General features: G+C 39.9%; 1 protein-coding gene across 1 annotated transcript; it reads right to left on the bottom strand.

Annotated features, from left to right (window-relative positions):
* Nucleotides 1-13,295: 13,295 nt before the first annotated feature.
* LOC134656475 (zinc finger protein basonuclin-2) lies at nucleotides 13,296-16,479 on the bottom strand. The gene has a single exon (XM_063512012.1). It carries the CDS (start codon nucleotides 15,995-15,997, stop codon nucleotides 13,910-13,912), a length of 2,088 nt encoding a protein of 695 aa, XP_063368082.1. The 5' UTR covers nucleotides 15,998-16,479; the 3' UTR covers nucleotides 13,296-13,909.
* Between the last annotated feature and the right edge of the window lie 4,405 nt (nucleotides 16,480-20,884).

Here is a 20,884-nt window from a genome sequence, read left to right as displayed (position 1 = left end):
CAGTACAGAGCGGTATAGGATCGGAGATACGACAAACTCGACAAGCGACAAACTCGACGTGACCTATAGTATCTGTAGTTCTCTATTTTGCGTAGTTGACAGTGAACAGGCGCTACCAGTGTACAACGTCAAACGCTGTTTCTGATGCGACGCTCGCCCACCTCCAGACGCACTCTCTATACGGGCCGCTGCTGGACTTGTGCTGTGATCGTGGCTGTACCTGTAGTTCTCTACTCTGCGCAGTTGACAGTGAACAGGCGCCACCGCGGTACAACGTCAAACGCTATTTCTGGTGCGACGCGCGCCCCACTCGAGACGCACTCATTACTTTATATGATACGGCCCAATGCTGGACTTCAGTTCTCGAATCTCCTCAATAGATAGTATAGATACCTAATGTCAAAAACTAAGATGTAAAAAAAAATGATTTTGCTATAACCTTATGTCCGCCATTACTTAAAATGTTAAGAACCGGACACACTGGCAGGGCTCTAACCGCGAAAATCTAAGTTCGCAAATTGCGGGCATTTTTCTCTGTCACTCTAATTACGCCTTCATTGGAGTAATAGAGAAAGATCCCCGCAATTTGCGAATTTCTGTTTCGCGGTAGCCCCTCAGAGCTCTTACGCGGTAAAATTTACGACAAAACGTGGCGCAAAATAAACGTCACGGTTTTAACTAACTAGCGTAAAATTGTAGTATAAAAACACAGATACGACGTAATTTTAGTCTAATTTGCAAGTCTAACTTGAGCATTGTAAATCGTGAATAAGCTCCATAGGTATATGACACCTCTCAATTATAACTACGATACAAATTTACCATGAATATCTAATTTGTCACCTAACGGGACGTTTTCAATTTCGCGGTTTCTATCGTTAATGCTGATTCGCACATTTTGTATCCAAAATGTTGTGTCAAGTCGATTACTTATTATTTTTCAGGATTGTATCATTAATTGAAAAACAAACGAACAAGACTAATATTCAATAGCGTTTCAAATGGTTTTTTCGCATCAATTTTCAATACCATTAGCTACAAAAAGCAAAGGTCATTGGCAGTCGAAATATCTATTTACTTAAAAAGAAGAGTTCACTTGTCACGGGCCCGGGCACCTGAATGAGATGTTATCCGCGGTCACGACCAACGTGACAGATCGCTCGATCACTCGGGCCCCGTTACAGAGTACATCTGTACCTAGCCAAGGTGGCAATCGCTTCGGGGGGGCGTCCTGGTAGAATGTTCGCGATCCCAGGACGCCTCCCCAAACGGCATATTGTGGGAAAAGCCGGTGTGGGTTTAGTGGGTAGGCTCCTTCCCTCTTTTCACAAGAAAAGAGCTGGGAGATGAGAGTCCCACATACCCCCCATTATGGGCCCACGTCGGGGTCAGGGGGACGATGCGTAACAGCATTCCCACATCGACAACAAAAAAAAGGTGGCAATCGCTTGGGCTACGACAACGAAACGCTTTGTCTCTCTATCACTCTTCCATATCAGTTCGATAGTGACAGTTGCGTTTCGTTCGCTAAGGAGCTTAAACGATTGGCATGTTGGCTACGCCCCCAGACTCCGCATTATGAAGCGTTTATTGAAGTGTTGCGGTCTACGCATACCTAGGTGTTTATTAAGGCGGGATTCCACCAGTGTGGCAGCACAAGCGTTTTTGTACTGAATATGCTTGTGCTGCACAGCGCCGCACACTGGTGGAACCTCGCCTTTACACACATTTTTTTTTCCAAATACAGATTATTATTTATTTATTTAACATTTAACAGATTATACCTACAGTGTGTAGTTTTAATACGAACACATATTATAAGGGTTAATGAATTAACATGAATGGTCCAAATGAATTAACTTTCAAATGTTTTACTATAAATTAACGACTTTTCTTTTTCCTTTTAAAATAGTAACTATCAGCGCGACGTCACTGCTGTCATCACAAGTGAATACATTGCCGTCCCAAAAAAAAAACAAATGTGTATTGCATTCTAAGTACCTAAATTAAAAATGTCTCTTTCATCGTTTCATGGCACCTACGGATAAACTAATAGTATTTTATACAATCGTGATATAATGGAGAGCTTCTCAGTCGAGTACCGTGTTTAGGCAACGAAGCTTGCTGAGTTGCCTAAGTAAGGTACGAGATTGAAAAGCTTGATTTTATCACTATTGTATACAATACTTTTTCTACGAGTCAACAAAAAAATACTTAAAACTAGTAGAAGAATCATATATGTAGGTAAAAAAACCAAAAGTATACAGCTAATATGCGCGAGCAGCCGCGATACCTTCATACTCGTACGCGAACCGGCCCCCGCGCCCCGCGCCCCCGGCCGGTTGGTCAACGACACCTTCTCGTAACTCATGAGGCCCTGGTACTTGCTCCTCGCTTTCGATCGGTCAATGTCATTACAGTTGACTAAACTGTATCGAAATGAATATTATAGTTGACTAAACTGTATCGAAATGAATATTATTAGATCTTATTTATTAGGTATCAATGGAGTTGGATGAACAAGATTTGTTCAGAAATTCTTTGGATTATGGAACTTTGGATAAGATTTTGTTTTTCTACTCGTCGACTGCAATGCTTGAATTAAGACTTCGTATACCAAAGTGTAATCGCATACTTTTTTCACTATGGGATGGGGTCCCATCCCAGTCGACGAGTAGAAAAACAAAATCTTATCCAAAGTTCCATAATCCAAAGAATTTCTGAACAAATCTTGTTCATCCAACTCCATTGATACCGGTACCTAATAAATAAGATCTTTCAAACATTTTGTCCAAATTGACACAAAACCCTTAAATTCACACATAGTAATAGACACCATGTCAAAAGTATCCGTTCCGGGCGTCAGGGTTGTCTCTAAAGGGTGCTCGCTGAATTTTGCATGCGAATGCGCCCGACGGTAATGTGACAAGTGACAACCCTAGCTTTGTGTACAAATTTGCACGTTTGTACGACCAGGGTGTTTTGAATATGAATTGGGTTGCATGCCTATTAAATGTAATATTGTATGAGTATGACACGAAGGATGCCTGACAAATCTGGTAACATTGCCTTTTAAACAGCCCACCGCGTTACATTTCAGTAAAATCGAACATAAAAAAAGTAGGTAGGTACCTTATTGAAAGTTAATTTTCTCTTCAATTTCTTGTTTAAAAGGTAATTATATTTCTGGTAATACCGACAGCTAAAGTTACCTAGGTATATCTTCCTTCAGTCACGTGTAAACTAGTCTGCGTGAAGATGAGGATGTACAAAGTGTACAAACTAGTGACATAACACCGGTAGGTACCTATACAAGAGTCCTAATACCTATGTAGTTATAACACTTTAAACTCTCACATATTGAATTACACATACAGGTCTACCGCGATTTATAGTTTCATTTTAAGGTAAAAACAATGAAACTATATATCGCGGTAGACCCGGCCGTTTGTGTAATTAAATACTATTAGACTCTTCTTTCTTATTTAGCCCCACCTACGAGTCCCTGCTTCATTCCAATGTTTTTCAACAAATTATTTACTTCATTTTCTTCAAAGACATAATTAAATGATACCTTATAATGTGACTACCACAATGTCATTTTCTGACAATTATTGTCAATTATTGTTAGAAAATGACATTGTGCTAGAAAATTGAATGTTAAATAAATATATTGCAAATGACAATGTCACGATAGTTTCCCGAAATAAATGATACAATAGAATTGCGCCCCAATAGTTATGTAATGTGTATGAGCTTCCCTTTTTATCTGCCACCACTATTATAATCACTAGCGCCATATTTGTCATATTCATCGCTGCGTTTCCACATGGCAGCTTCCTCGTGAAGCATGAACCCACACCCACTCTATGCTATGTCCCTATCTGAGCAGCAAATATGATAACGAAACAGTTTAATGCACGATATATTATCCACTGAAGAGTTTAATACTACTTATTGGTAGTAGTTATTTAAAAGTTAATATACCTACAGGTAAGTCAAATCAAACAAATCACGTCAAATAATACAAAAATTTGCCCACGAAAATTCAGTTTGCCAAATGTGCGATTGAGACGTTCAACCAATGGATGTTTTGTGTATTCCAGAGGTAGGTAGGTACTGTCTAAGACTCAAAATTATTGAGCCACATGTCAAAGTGTGAATTTCTCTCTCAGGATCTTATTGACACGGAGTAAATACGCTATTCCATAGGTTATTCCGACTTTGAGTACGTAGGTAGGTACAGGTACGTTAAAGCACTGTTGTACCGTACCCAAATTCTCGTAACTTCCCTATAGAAACACATATGCTCAAATAGTGACACAACCTTACCACTGACGCCATATAACACATGCACCCCTGTGTTTTATTGCAGATTTCCTTTTATTATCACTAAGGGAAGAGTTTTTACGAGCCAGTTCAGCGAACGTTTGGCATTTGCACTGCTTTTTAAGTAGCATTGCTTATAGAACCTACTTGTTAGATAGAAAAACTGTAGATTACGTCAATATTGGTTAGATTAAGTTGCTATTACGAGTGATGGTTGATTAGCTTTTAAGTTTTTAATGAAAGAAAATGAAATTATAAGTTATTTGCTTGTTTTTAAGCAAAAGTTATTTTGTGTTTTCAGATATCCATCAACAAAAATGTTTTTAACTTGTGACATTCGTATAAGTACATAGATATGTCCGTCAGATTGATTCGCCAAAGAGATTTGACAGACATCTGGGGCCCGTTTCTCAAAAGTTTGTAACTATTAACCCTTTAACCGCCAGAGTCTGATATATAAGACATTACATATTCAGCTCATTTCGCCACAGTCTGATAAATAAGACAAAGATCTGATTTGGTTTTTACAGCACATTTGTAACTCCCGTAACTAAGTATGCCAACTTTACTCTGCGTGGTACAATTACTGTCGGTGGCGACACGAACACGCTCGATCTAAAATTGCCGGCGGTTATAAGGTTAATACAAGTGGAAGTCCCTTTCTAACAAAATCTGCCAAAAAGTGACATCCGCTTAAGTTACAATCTTTTGATAAATGGGCCCCTGCACGTTTATCCCTAGTACTCTAATACTATAAAGAAATGTATTTCAAATTTTAAATGTTTGTAATCCAAAAGTATAACAATCCTGTGACTTTCCATGTTTGTACTCTCGAGCTCTTTTAAGGTCCCTCCTGTCGTGTTATCATTATCACTGCTCCTGGCTATCAGGCTATTGTGGCTAAGTGAGTGTGAGTGCTAAAGCAGGTCGCTTCGACAGCGAGATAGCGGCTAATAGACGACCGGACCCGATCTAGGTACCCGTTGTGCCTTAACTCAACCCTTTGATCACTATTAAGCAACAGTTCCAAAAACTGTGCGTAAATATCACGAGCAAATACTAGAATAAAAAAAATTGTTTATGCTGCTGGAATTAGAAGTAGATAAGGCAATAATAAAATTACGGAAATATATTTAGTCATTTGTTTTTTAAGCTACTGAATAAAATATTTTTCATTTTCATTTTTTCATTTTCATATTTGCAGAATTATTGATTGAAATATTATCTTTACTTTCATACACGTCATGGTACATGACGCTAAAGGTAAACTCAATGTGGCTAATTCCATCGTAGGGCCTATTCCGTCCACGAGCGTATATTTCTTTGATTTTCAATCGCAGGAAAAAAAACTATCTGCTTTTGATTACTGAAACTAAAAGCAATCGCTGCTTTGTCGATGAAATTATCAATTTTGTTCGTGGGCCGAGATAAACGCTAATGGACGGAATAGACCCTATGACGGAATTAGCCACATTGAGCTTACGGGTTTCCGCGCACGTGTACAAATATACACCGGGGCGTCCTTGGCGGTCATAGGGTTAATATTATCAACTTGGTCGTTAAATCATATCTTTACTACAAATACCATAAATATCCATCAACCACATTATCAATTAATGTGTCCATGCAATATTGCAGCTCGTTATACCTAAGAGTATTTATATAAGTAGGTGGTGGCCTACTTTAATGAATGTGTCTTTCTTAACCTTTTGGACGCCAATGACCGATATATCCGCACCGTAGGTTCAACGCCAAAGACCGATTAATAGGTTACAGACCACAGAGTAACATCGACCTACGTGCATATACATGAAGTTCAACTTCAGTTTTGACACTACAATGATGTGGCGTCTCAGTGACAGCTTTTGTGTTTGACACGGCGTGGAAAAGGTTAACTTAAACTAATCCAACCGTGCCATATGAGCTTGCCAACCCTTTACACAGAATTTTACCCCAGACGCTTATTCAGATTACCTGGAATCCCTTCTACAAGACTGACTTAGTAAATTCAGATATTACACCTGAATATCATAATTTACGTGACGTAAATAAAAAATAGACGTCTATTTCAAAACTGTTTCCAAATTCTCGTAAGCTAGACAGGCACAAAAAGGAGGCGGCTCACGACTGACAGCTCGATTGTCTTTGATCACAGATGTATGAATAATGTATTGTATACACCCCACTAGCGCAACCCAAACAAAAGGGCGTATGTAAGGGGCTTGGCGGGGGAGATAGGCTGTTACGGTACGGGTAGGATAGTCCTGTCGCGTCAAGGGTGCAAAGCGGCTGACTTTCAAATGCGAAGTTCAAAATATTCAATTTTTAAATAGGTGACTCGTTTTGGCAAGCAGCTACTCGTTCAGAATTCTTGAGATGCGATTAGATGTGGTTAAGTTTCTATTTACTTAAATATTCTTACTTTAATGTACCCAATGAAAGACAAAATAAAAATGAAACATTATTTTGTAGCTGCTTGAAAAACATGTAAGAAGGTACTTAATTTAAAAAGCGGCCAAGTGCGAGTCGGACTCGCCCATGAAGGGTTCCGTATTTAGGCGATTTATGACGTATAAAAAAAAAACTACTTACTAGATCTCGTTCAAACCAATTTTCGGTGGAAGTTTACATGGTAGTGTACATCATATATTTTTTTTAGTTTTATCATTCTCTTATTTTAGAAGTTACAGGGGGGGGGACACACATTTTATCACTTTGGAAGTGTCTCTCGCGCAAACTATTCAGTTTAGAAAAAAATGATATTAGAAACCTCAATATCATTTTTGAAGACCTATCCATAGATACCCCACACGTATGGGTTTGATGAAAAAATTTTTTTTTAGTTTCAGTTCGAAGTATGGGGAACCCCAAAAATTTATTGTTTTTTTTCTATTTTTGTGTGAAAATCTTAATGCGGTTCACAGAATACATCTACTTACCAAGTTTCAACAGTATAGTTCTTATAGTTTCGGAGAAAAGTGGCTGTGACATACGGACGGACAGACGGACAGACGGACAGACGGACAGACGGACAGACAGACAGACATGACGAATCTATAAGGGTTCCGTTTTTTTCCATTTGGCTACGGAACCCTAAAAAATCAGAGTACTTACCTTAGTGTAATGTATTCCATTCTTATCATAAAGTTTTTAAGTGTGTTTGTTTTTTTTTATTTGTGAAAATATGGTAACTTTTGTAAGTTTGCACGAAAAATTACGATTTTCCGTAATACATTTAAATATGAAGAGATTTTTCAGGTCACTTTGTATAGAAATTCTATTTACCGGCCCATTTAGATTGCTCTTCGTTGTAAATACATAATAGATGCATACTTAATTTAGCCTATCAGGCTATCATAACGATATCCGAAGTAGGTAAACAAACATAATAAACAAACCAGCAATTTTAATTCGGGTCCAATATTGACCCGACCAAATTACCAAAAATAATTAAACGTAAAAAAATATAATTTCCATCCCGTAGCAATAATTCCTCACTTTGAAGTTCCTTTAGGAATTTTTAAGGAGATTATAAGATTCATTAAGCATTCTCACTGGTGAGACTGGTTGTTTGAGACTGGAGGAGATCGCTTGGAAGCGACATCTGAGATTAAAGTGAGGCCGCGGGCAGTTTCCTTGGGTTTTCTTAATGTTATTAATACATTTGTAGGTTAGAAGAACTTTGTCCAAACTGATAATGTGCCAGGAGAAATTATGCTTTAACAAGACTTTCCTTTCTAGTCCTGTTTCGGTAACTTTTTGTATACCGCTTTTGTAGCTAAGGCAAAATTTAGGAAAACTTTTATTTACAAAAACACTAAAATATTATTAAATCAACACTTGGAAACTTATTTATTTGATGAAAACCGAAAAAATTCAGTTTCCAAATTAAGATATTTTAAAGGTCGAGAACACCCATGGAATTGAGGCTAAAAATCAACGTAAAAAGTTTATCTACTTAGGTTATCCTTATCTAATTTTAATACTTTGTTAGGAAAATGTACATTATGTATAAAACAGTTTTTAAGCTATGAACGACCATGGCTAAACTATCTAGAAGGGTTCTTTGTTGACTAAGTTAGCTTAGTTAAGAAGGAAATTTAGCCACGAAACCTTCAAACAAAATAAAATATAGGTTTCATTTAAGTTTAGATTACATTATTAATCTCCGAATTACGATTACGATTCCCTCGCGTATGTTAGTTAATGATTATACCTAGCTACCGTAAAATCATTAAAACAAATTTCCCAAGAAGCTCCCCTAAATTGCCTTATCTTGTTAATATTCCACTTGGCCTCAATTGAATCATACCAGACGAGGTAGCTAATTCAATTTTTGTGGTAACGACTTAGGTGACGTCCAGTATAGTAACGACTACGCGTATATAACAGGGTCGAAGGGTCGGTAATCAAACAAATCGACAGTAACGACTTCCATTTTCCACTGCTGCAACCCAAAACGCTGCTGGTGCAGCGTAACGATGCTGCAGTCACTATCCGAATATCACTTAAAAAGTCCCAATTTACGCATCGATTGATACTGCATCAGTGGCCCTTCAATTATTAAAGTACGTCACATTAGCAATGGCATTAAAGTACGTCACATTAGCAATGGCAATTGATCGTCTCGAGTCCACTTTATACTGGTTTCCCCAAACGATTAACTCCCCGTAGTCTGCAACTCAGAAGCGTCATTTTGTATAACCTCTAGCTGCCCATACGTCAAACCTTGCCAAGCAAAATGAAATTTTATTTTGTCAACACAAAGTTCAGATTAGAATGGAACAGGAGACCTTTTTATAGGTCTCTGGGCGGCTCGAGGATAAGCCGGTTGTATTAATCTTCCCGCTCGCGGCAATCTTTGTGCATTTTGTCAAGCTTTAATTAACATACAAGCGTTTTGCGTGGATTATACTGTTTATCTAGTGGTAGGTAGACTAAATGAATACAAAGATGCGTAAAATAGAATTTTGTATTCGGTTTTGATAACTGAAATAGATGGCGCTATGTCTATTTCACAATATTATATTAAGGAATGTTACAATCAATGTTACACTAATTAGTTAAAAAGTTGTTTCAGATGTTGCAGTCTTGCAGTTTCTTAGCTCGGTCCAGGCAGGTATGTGTGGTAATATTGCACGTTAATTGCAAATAGTCATGTGATTTGATTTTTATGATTTTTTTGCCAATTGGCGATAAATAATAGACACTTAGTTTCTTATAACTTATAAGACAGTATGTCACATAGTTACTTAATTCGAATTGTAGCCGTACCAATGAGTTAAGACACCGGTAAACTGTGTAATTTGTAATTTTATAAAATAAAGATTCACTGGTTTATGTTTTGTGTTTTGCTTTTAGGCATTTGTTTAGCACTAACTCTTTGGATTGAATAACGATTCGAACGCTACTTTTTATATTGTCTTTAAATTACGTAAAATAACATCTTCGATTTCTTTTTGGATTTTTCTTATAAATTGTTATTTAACTGTAGGTACATTTGAGTAAGCTTGTAAGCTACAAATGTACCTACTCAAAGTTTTCATTTCAATTTCAATTTATTCAATAAAGATATCAGTCTTATGTTTGTTAGTACATTCTTAAAAATAATGTTAGTACTTAAAAGCTAAATTTGATTTTACATTTAAAATTATTTCATTAATTACAGGACGACACACATTTACTCGAACACAAAAATTTGCAGCAAACTCGTACGTCTGTTTGCAATGTAATCAACAAACACAAACTTAATTAATCTAAATAGGCGGAAGTCCAAAAATCCCTTCCGTGGGGTGCATAGTTTGTCAAGACGAAATTAATAAACCAACTAGCGGGCCCCGGGCAATGTCTAGCCCCATTAAAATTAATTCCTGTGTCTTGGTGTGGATGTTATAGCTATGCGAGTTTCATTACATTGCGTCATTTGATCGGTCGGCTGAATTGATGTAACCCCAATGGTCCGCAATGTAACTAAAATCGTATACGAGTTCGCGCGCCGTCTAAATGAGCTCTAAGTGTAAGTCAGATTTTGTGCTTTTAGGGACAGTCGGCTGAATTTTAAATACGAAATTCCTGTGAGACTTAGACATTAATTATTTCAAACGGGTCATTTACCCTAAGTCGAATAAATATTTAATTAAACTGATAAAATTAATAAAGTATTCTATCACGTCATGTCAAACACCATGTAAAGAAAGAGTATACGTGCCCCTTTTACATTTTATTAAATTTGCGTAGGGGACTCACATGATGACATCAGCTTCGCACACTCCAGCCAAATGTCCGGAACACCAATTGTTACGTGTACTGGAAATATTTTTTAATATCCTTCCCGCTCTATAATTAATTCAATACTATTATAAAGTCTAAGATAGAGTTAACCCATTCTTAAAATGTACCTGCGTCAATGTTTTTAGTTTACACTGGCACCTAAATGTGTCGATCAGGTGAAGGGTAGGTTTGCAATTGATTCGAATAAAACTGGTACAGTGTTGTTCGTATCTGAACTCAGACCTGACGAATTTTCCATACAGTTTGAAAATTGGTACTTGTACATAATATTTTAAGAACTCTTTTATACTCTAACTAGCACTGTCAGAAGGTTTTGCCATCATTCCGTTCATGTCACAATTGTATAGTCTCATAACTTCCGAATCTCAAATTTAAGGTGCCCCAAAGTACATCACATATGTACTCGTACACCCATTGTCTTGGACTCTGACAATAGGACGCCATATTTGACCTCCAGCCCAAATCCTTCCAGCTACGTTGTAATTATCGGGTCTGTCCAATGCCGTGAGAACTACTCTAATTGTTCCACGTCGTTATGATTTAATAACAGGGTGACGTCCAAAATGCTTATTCGTAACATTTTTCCCAGCACCGAAAAAAAATCACCGCCATTATAGTACTTTTCAATACCAAAAGAGCATACGCGCATCGGAAATGTAACCCGCTTATGCTTTTTTGTTCAATAAAGAGCGTTGATACGGCAGAAACAAAAAGGCCTAACATAATGTAGTTAATGTGAGACATACGTCGTTTTAGAAATTATGGCTATGGTATCATCAAGGTTGGAATGACGCCATTTTTTCCCGTATCATAATAACATGTCTTGACAAAACGGTTTGCAGAGTTTAAGAAGTCATTCGCTTTGAGAGGTTGATTAGTCGTTTCGTCCGTCTTGGAGACGATTGGGTGGTGTAATCAATTTATTTATGGAAAATATTTGTTTAGCTATTTGGATATTTTTTTCTATACGAAACGACGCCAAATTAAAATAAAGATTGTTGTACCTTAGCTTGTTTCCGCGACTTCCTCTACGTGGAATAATGATTATGAACGATAAAAACTATCCGCCGCTCTTCCCCGGGTCTCAAACTTACCCCATATCAAATTTCATCTAAATTAATTCAGTGTCTTAAGCGTGAAGAGGTAAAAGACTGCCATCTAGATAACACTTATTTTCGCCTATTATTGGGGAAATAACTTAAATTAATCGGCTTAATTGTGTAGTTTTTGCTTGATTTAAATTTGACAGTTAGGTAAGTACCTACCTAGCTACCATGACATTATTAAACTTATCTGTGTTAAAACCTTCACCCCGGCATCGGATCTCTTCGACCCGCTGCGGGTATGGTTAATTGCGATGTTAACTAATTAACACCGCCGTAGCGAACGTGTTAAAAGAAAATCGTCGCACTTTGCCTGCTTCATCTCGCTGTGATGCAATTGTTTATAAACAATCCAACAAAATCTAGACATAAACGAGGCGAAATCTAATGTTGAATATTCATATGATGTTCATAAAAACACTAACATATCTAAATATACATACATACATCATAATAAAGTCGAAAGAACGGAACTTATCGTTTGATTTTATTAATAGACAACTTTTTTATCGATACGCATATTGACTAAGTGCAACCATTTGTAGGTATCTATAATAATATTTTATGTTTTGCGTCAATGAGTTCATTTTAATACCTAACAATAAATTTCTTGGATTTAAAATAAGAGCGATTGCGATGAATTAATTGTCAACTGCCTTTTTTCTCCTAGATAGACAAAAATCTTGAAATTATAGCTAACCTTTTCAACATCATGTAGACTGTAACAAAGGCGAACACTAACTAGCAACTATATAGAGATCGGACTGTATCTAAGTACATACCTCCAATAAATGGTACAGTCAGCATCAAAAGTAGTGGATCAGACTATTGTGTCTTTGTATGTAGAACTATTAGACTGTGATATAGATAGGTACTTTTGAATGCGTACCGTAGAGATAGGTATATCCCAATTTGGAAAACTATTCCTGGGTGATAAATACTTTTGGCGCATTGTTTCATCCACTACTTTTGATACTGTACTGAGTGTACCTACAGTCCTACACAACCTACAGTCCATAAGTTCAAAAAATCGGTAAAATTATTTCAAAAAGTAGTATGTAAATATTTCGGTTGGATCATTTGCTCCGCGTGACAATTACAGCATTTTTTAATTTATTTAATTGACAACAATTATATTAAGTTATGAAAATATTTCTACTAGTAAAAATTCGTTTTTCTCTTGAGTGCCAAATTAAATAAACTAAACTATTTAATAACGAAGTGAAGTATCTAATACCTGATCAAGAGACACACATGAATAACTGCACTACTCAACAGATTCGGACTGGTAGCTCCATCTGTTGCCGGACCGCCACAAACTATTTCAACAGGCAACTCGAAACGTTCCAATTAGAATTAATACAAAATTACATTTACCATTCGTGTTCAATGAAACATTTAATTTAATTAATGAAAAAGCTACTGTTCAATATATCCCCCGATTTCCCGCTGGTTGGGCTCATCAACATTCATAGTTTATGTTAAATACTTTAAATCAATAGCGACATCTGAATTCTGAATATGCATGCGATAGATTAATAATTAATTCAGATGTTCTGCTATAGCAGATTATTATGTTATTTCCTCGTTTTATCTCGTTTCGTGACGGTTGAATGGTGAATCTGCCGAGTCGTTAAAGTTTAATGTGTCAAACAAGTTTATTCCTTATTAGATTCTGTTTGAATAAATAAAGTCGTAATCGCTTAGAGCTGTTATTATTGCTTAAATCATCTGATTCAGACTACCTTTTTAATGCAAATGAAGTGAAGATTAATGATCCGTCCGATCACCCGTTCGACTCAGATACCAACTTAATGTAAATAAAAACAATTTTTTTTTCCTCAATGACTTTATTGCGCCAGAACAATAAATGAAGCTGATCATTATAACGTTTACTTTCAACATCGATTACAAGTACTCTACACGATATCATATCATCCGCCCGCGCTCGGCATTACCATTCGTAACACCCGAGTCCATATTGCACTGCACTTCACTGCCTCCAAGCGGTACTATCCCTATAACTTACAGTTCGTGGGATCGATAATTACGATATATTTGTCTAAATATCACAAGGAAATACAAAACGAAATACGAAATAGAATTAACGCAATTAATATTATTAACAATTAACTATACAGAGTCCGTTGCGCCTCGCTTCACCATGAGGAGCGCGCGTGGCGGCGTCATGACACCGGAACGTGGTGCTGGTAGAGTTGCTCCTGGCGCTCGCACAGCGACGTCATCTTCTTGTAGGACTCGGAGCTCTCACGAAAAAGCAGCTTGGCGTCCTCTCTGGAGCGGGCGTGCGCGGCGTCGAGCCGGCCCGGCGACAGCACCGGCGGCGACGACGCCGATAGCGGCGACAGCGACTCGCGCGCCGTCTGTGCTCCCGCTGGCGCCCCGTACGGCCCTCCACCCCCTTGCACCCCATTATTCATCAGAAAAGGACCCGGAAAAAAACCCCGCTCGCCCAACTGTGGGAACAAACCCGCTTGTAGCGCACTCAGGTTCCTACTGTAGAACTTCATCGTTTCTGACACGTAACTCGGAATTTGAGAGGCATCTTCGTTGCCACCGTATCGCAAGCTTTCAAGCGTCGACGCTAGGCCTTTTATGTCTGCGTACAATTTGTTTAACAGTTCTGTGTTCATTTCGAATCCCGGTCTTTGTTCTCGGCCATCGGGGGAGTTTGTGGAGAGCAGACGCCGGTGCAGGTCCACGTTGGAGCTGTGCCGGTCGCGACTCCGCCGCGAGGGGAAGGCGGCGTCGCAGCCGTTGACATCGCAGGGATGCAGCAGCTTTAAGTGGTCGTTTCTGTAATGCATGCGCAGGGTGAAATGGTTCTGAAACACTTTTCCGCATGCGGTGCACCTGTCGGGGTTTTCGTCGTCGATGGGGATCTCGAGATCGTTGAGGTCCGTCCGGTCGTCGGTGCGATCGCTGCTCGCGGAGGGTGACCGTGCTCGCGCCAGACGTTCCTCCAGCGCGTGCAGGTCGCTCCCGCTGTCGCTCGGCGTGTACAGATCTGACCGCAGTCTCAGGCCCTCGCGGACGACGCTCGGCGCACTGGATTCGTCGTCAGATTCACTTTCGGCTTTCACACGCGTTATCGATTCCGAGTCCACAGTTGCTTCTTCTCCGTTCTGAAAGGGCTCCCACTTTTCGGGTTTCTGTTTTTTCAGCGATAGCGGCTCGTCATCCGGGCGACTGGAACCGGGCGTTGAAATGTTTCTAAACATGTCGCTGTGGTATTCCTCATCGGACACATTGTACTCGTTATTCTGAGAACACCGAGTGGGATTGCCACTTTTCCGTTTACGTTTATTAGGAACGAGGGACGACTTGTCGTCCGATACGGTGGGTTCGTTACGACTAATTTCAGACGCGGTTGTCGGTTTGGTATCATCTTTCTTTTTATTTACACTCAAATCTTCCGGTTCGTCCTCGTACGAATTAAGTCTTTCTGTAACCGGGGACTCTGCTCTGTCTTCACACTTAACTTTACTTTCGTCGTCAGAAATATAATCGTTGTTGTCACTGTCGTTAGATTCATCCTCGTGGGAAATTGGCGGTTTAGCGAGATCCAACACGCCGCGGGAATGTTCTTCCGGTTGTGGGAACTTTCTATACATTTTTTCAATTTCACTGAAGTTACGGAGGTTATCGAGGGGCACTCGCGGAGGTAGAGGTGTCGGGCCGTGGCTGGCCAGCGGCGGCGGCAGGCGCGCCGCCAGCTCGGGCGGCAGCAAGCTGGGCGGCGGCAGGGGCAGCCGCGCCAGCGCCGGCAGCAGCGGGAAAGGTTGCGCGGACCTACCGTCATGCGCCGATATCTTCCGCCTCACATGCGGCGAATGCAACTTCGGATTAGGATTAGCACTGTGCCGATTCCTCGAACGCCGCGAACTAAACATCATCGTGCACCCTTCAACCGTACACTTGTGCATCTCCCTCAAATGCACCGCCGAAAAGTGAATTTTCAAAGCTCCCTTGTCGCAGAAAGTCTTCAGGCAGACGTTGCACTGCACGCGCTTCTTGCCGGTGGCGGGATTGACGAACTGCACTCCGAGCCCGAGCGGCCAGGGCGCGGGCGGCGGCTCGCGGCGCTCCGGGTAGTCGGGCGAGCGCCTCTCGTCACTCCTGTCTTCATCTCTTCCACTAAAGCTGGCTCCTAATTTTCTAAAGTCGAACTGGGGCGCCGGTTGGCTCACACGAGGCATCATGAAATAGTCCAAGCCGGCGGGCAGGCCGGGCGCAAACTCTTTGCCTTCCATCACGTCAGTGTCATAATAGTGCAGCGCGAGACGGGCGGCGCGCGACGCGGTCCGTGCGCGACTGAGGACGTGCGACACAGGTGACCGCGCGGGCGGCGCGACAAAGGCCGCGGGGGTGGCGGGTGGAGGGCAGGGCAGGTGGGAGGAGCGAGCGCTGGGCGGAGCGGATCGATGCGCGGTGGGGACAGGCGACAACGCGCGGCAACGCCGCGCCGCACGGCACCCACCAACAACAACTGAACCTCGTTACGTAATGCAATATAAGCTTCCCAAACTAAAACAACTTAACTTTGCCTACACGTCCAATAAGTTACGCTAATTCAGATAAGCACATCTAATCCATGGACGCATCCAAAATAGCTTAACAGTATTAATATCGTGCAAGTGTGTAACCGTTTCGGATGGCTGCACTGGCCGCACATGCCGACGTGTGTGCGGAGCACGAACCATGACTTTATGTTCACTAGAAGCAAACTTAAACGGTACCCGCATGCCAAGGCTTCAGTGAGACCGATCCGAAAAAATAAATTGCATTTTTCATAAACATACCCGTAAAAAAAACTAGGCAGGCATTGCGTGTGTAGGTATCTACCTACTTACCCGAAACTCTCTAAAAAACACTACTTCTGTGGCAAATTAAGACTCCTTAATTATTCAGTTACCTACTCTCTCTTACTAAGTATTTGCACTTAACATCAACAGTTTTGTATATGTAACCCGTGAATTATTATAGGTAGGTACCTATCAAAAAAATTCATAAGTTAAAATATTCTTCAAGTAGGCTTAGCAACAATCACTTTACAAACTTAGTTACCTACGCTATTAAATTAAATTCTGATTCGTATCTCTCAAAAATCAGTTTAATGTGAATGAAGGTGGACAAATAAAAAAATAAGATGTGAGGTACTTACCTACGAGTAAGCACGTTGTCGTATGTCGTAGGTAACCTACAGTACCTACCTACCTAATACCCATGCTTTATCATAACCCATACACATAACATATCGTTGGCGGATTCGAACCCACGGCCTACTCATACGTACCTACCTATACTTTTTTACCTACCTATTTGTATTTTTAATAGGCAGACGGCTCGGCTTTTTCGGATTGAATTTTATACCAATAGCTCATGATATCTGTGCTCATACTCACAGATTTTTTGTGAGATCAACACACTAGATGATTACTTATAACTTAGCACATAAAACTTACACACATAACATTTCATTCATAAAATTTTAATACAGCGCCGTAAAAGTGAACAGAACGCCCTGTCCAATTCCAATACCTGAAACTGTTTCAAGAGCGATAAGTATCGTCTGCGGCATCAAGCTTAGAGCTGCTTACAGTGCTTACAACAGATACTCCTAGCGCCATCTGTGGCGCCACTTTGGAACTTATGGTATGGTGTTATGGACAGTGTAAATACTGTAATTTACGCTTACAGCTCACCGAATGATATTTAAAAACCTATAAAGGTACGAGCTGTAATTGTACTTTTTATTGCTTCCTAGGAAAACCTACGAATACATCATACATTTTTAAATATAATTAGTTCATTATTTCATCAATCAATCTTTTTTTTAATGGTTTTATGGAATACCATCCTAAGTAAAATAAAATTCCTAATAGGTAATCCTCAAAGCGACCATACACTGATTCACACCAGGTACCTACTTCATACAATCTTCAGTGTATAGGTATTGCATTTCTGAATACTTCTGAAATAATAATTAATTTCTTCAGAAGAACATGAGTCCCGAAAGAATGTTGTTTTCAGACTTTTCGATGAATGGACAAAGATGATGTAGGTATTTTAGTACCAACAGTCGCCAATCGCCATCAGATATATCGGAGCGGCTAAGGCGCTCACAAATATCTGAACACGCCTCTATTGTCAGGGCGTTAGAGTGCGTGTTCAGATATTGTGAACACCTTGGCCGCTCCGATATATCTGATGGCGACTGTACTTATATCAATTTTTACTCCGTCGATGTAGTGTGGTACGTAGAAACAAACATTACTAACCTACTTTCAATTAGGTATTCGAGTGTTTTTCACTCTAAAAGCTTTTCTGAGAACTAATCTAAATGATGTAGTGTACCCATTTTCCAAGTGAAGCAGTGTACCGCTGAGCTCCGTGTATCTGCATGTCTTCGAGTCGCACCTCGCGTATTATTCCTGGGCCGCAGTTACAATTACCCGCTATCGAACGTGCCGTGTGGTGCGTGGTACAAGGTGGATTAAACAATTATTTCGTTTTAATTTGTTTTTACGTACTTTGGGCCCGATTCGGATTTTGTAATAGATATCTATTAGATATCTTTTAGACATTGCCAAGATACGATAACGATATGTTTAAGATCTAACCTGTCAAATTTGACATTTCCGCGATTCTGGAGATACTCTTGAACAATTTCCACAAGATATTACTTAGACATCTAATTCACATCTAATAGATATCTAACACGATCTATCGTAAAAGTGACATTGGTTGCCCGAATTGCGCTGCAAAAGAGAACTAGTTGAAATCTAAACTATAACGTACCTATCTAGAATGGATCTAGTACGTGTCGTCTCTTGTGAATATCTTGAAGTTCGATTACGGCAGTTTAACTCGTTGTTGGACACAAAACAAGGAAAAATTGTGAGTTTAAACCCTTTTGACACACAATAGTGGGGAAAAGACCAGATTTAAAAGAATTTTCGGTAATTCTTGACAGGAAATGAGTTCTGTGTCGGAATTTCGTGACAATTGTCATGGTCCTTGTGAAAATTGTCATATACCTACTTCGCACGAGAAGTATCTGTTTTTTTTTCGATATAATAAATTTATTTTTAAATAATACAATGATGGTGGCAAACAGGAATACGGCCCGCCCGATGGTAAGCGGTAACCGTAGCGAATGGGTGCCTGTGACGTCAGCAACAATGATGTTTTACAATAGGAAGTATTACTACAATGTTTTGCCGCCAGAGTGCAGCACTAGTGACTTAAGTATACCATTTTTTTTTTGTTTAAGAGGGGAAATGCTTTACACATACCACCCGGCGCGGGGACGGGCCGGGATGGTTATGTGGGACTCCCTATTGTGGGCTAATGAGACCCCAGGTTTACCCACTAAAACCCCTCTGTTGCCGCATCGCTGCTATAAGGCGAGGTCCCAGGAACGCCGAAGTACTCTTCCGCAACCTCGCCAGCGGACTTAAGTATACCATAGAGTAACTTATACATACTGTACCTTAAACTGTTTTTTGACAAGTTTTCACAGACAATCAAATATGACATTGATACATCAAGGCGGTTTGCTTACAAAGGGCCTACCGGGAAACGCGAAATCGAAACTCAGCTATGTGCCTCTTTATCGCTCGAATATGCAAGTGATAGAGAGGTTAGATAACAAAATGTCGACTTTCTCGTTTGCGGTAGACCCTTAGATTGTTTACTTGTTGTTGGAGTGGCGCCCCTACGCAGACTTTTACGTAATATTCCCTATTGTCGCACCTGTCCTATCACCGTGGTGAAATAGGAGCCTGGTCAACGTTGACTTTTGTTCCACTCGCTCCAGCCTCCGCTGCCGCCTATGCCCGACGCGCACACGAGTGTACTATACGTTTCGCGGTTCGTAATGTAAACATGCTCTCTTTTTGTCGTAAGTGATCCGGCTCTGGTCAACGTTGATTTTTAAATCGGCTAAGAGTGACGGTACACTGCACCGGATATTTTTTTTACGTTTAGTTTTTTTGTAGGTACGTTTTACGGGAAATGGAGACTCATTGTCAGGCGCACGTTCGAACTGGCCTGTAAGTAAGAAGGTTCGGATGTCGTTGCAAAACGTCGCATTTATTTTCTTTTAGTAAGTACCTACTGCAATAGGCGTACCACTCTGATGATAAGAAATACCGTAGCTCTATTGAGAGTTTCAACTCCTGGGGTGTCACATTCGCATTGCCGTACCATGAATATTTTTTTTAAACTGCCTGCCTTAAAATAAAACAAGAAATACTTATTGAATATTTTGATTTACTACTTTTTAACAAGTTTTATATGTAAAAACGGGATTTTCCGAGATTTCTCGGTCACTCAAATAGGTAGTTACTTAGGCATATTCTGGTTTTATTAACAGGTTAGAATTAGATCTAGATCAGGCGTGGTTCACTCCGCGATTTCGTCGCTTTGCAACAGGTAGCTACAAGTACATCCGTTCCACACCAATTTTGGTGGCTAGCCATAAGCCGCGCGTGGCGCTGTCGCCACCTAGGGGCCATATCTGTCCTGCCCTAGTAGCACGGTCGCAGTTTTATCATTTATCACCATGCCTGTCACGTTCTAACAAGTATGTAAGTGCGAAAGTGACGGGCTTAGTGATAGTGGATAAAAATGGAACCGTCTTGAGCCCGCAGATCGTAACAGACGCGTTTTGTTAGAGAGTGAGTCTTCTGTACCTAGTACTATTATTTATTCTGTGTCTAGATTAGATATGGATCTGATCTGTCAGTGTCAAAAGTGACTATCTTCATTCTTCAACCAAAAACGACGACGACTAATTTCAAAACGAATCATTGATGTATTGACGGTCAAGGAATTGAATTTCAGTACCATTTCGTACCTTATCACAGTGACAATAATATTCATATTGATTGACACTGTGACAAGGTACCAAACGATACGGATCTTAAATTATTTGACTGTACTTACAACAATTTTTTTTTAAACATTATTTTTCTAACATCCTCCAATGTAAAGTCCCCCCAACGCGCTTCGTCCGACATATTTATTTCGAAGCGGCATGTTTGTTTGGATAAAAATATTTCTGGCTACACTTGCACACGACACTCGGGTACGCCTAGCTTAGTGGAACCGGCTAAATTTACACCAACTACTCG

This window comes from Cydia amplana, chromosome 18, assembly GCF_948474715.1.
Source record: "Cydia amplana chromosome 18, ilCydAmpl1.1, whole genome shotgun sequence".
Classification (NCBI taxonomy): domain Eukaryota; kingdom Metazoa; phylum Arthropoda; class Insecta; order Lepidoptera; family Tortricidae; genus Cydia; species Cydia amplana.
This window is presented reverse-complemented; position numbering and strand designations above follow the sequence as displayed.

What these genes read in the sequence shown, in the direction of transcription:
- LOC134656475 (XM_063512012.1), bottom strand. Translation starts at nt 15,997, where the DNA reads ATGGAAGGCAAAGAGTTTGCGCCCGGCCTGCCCGCCGGCTTGGACTAT.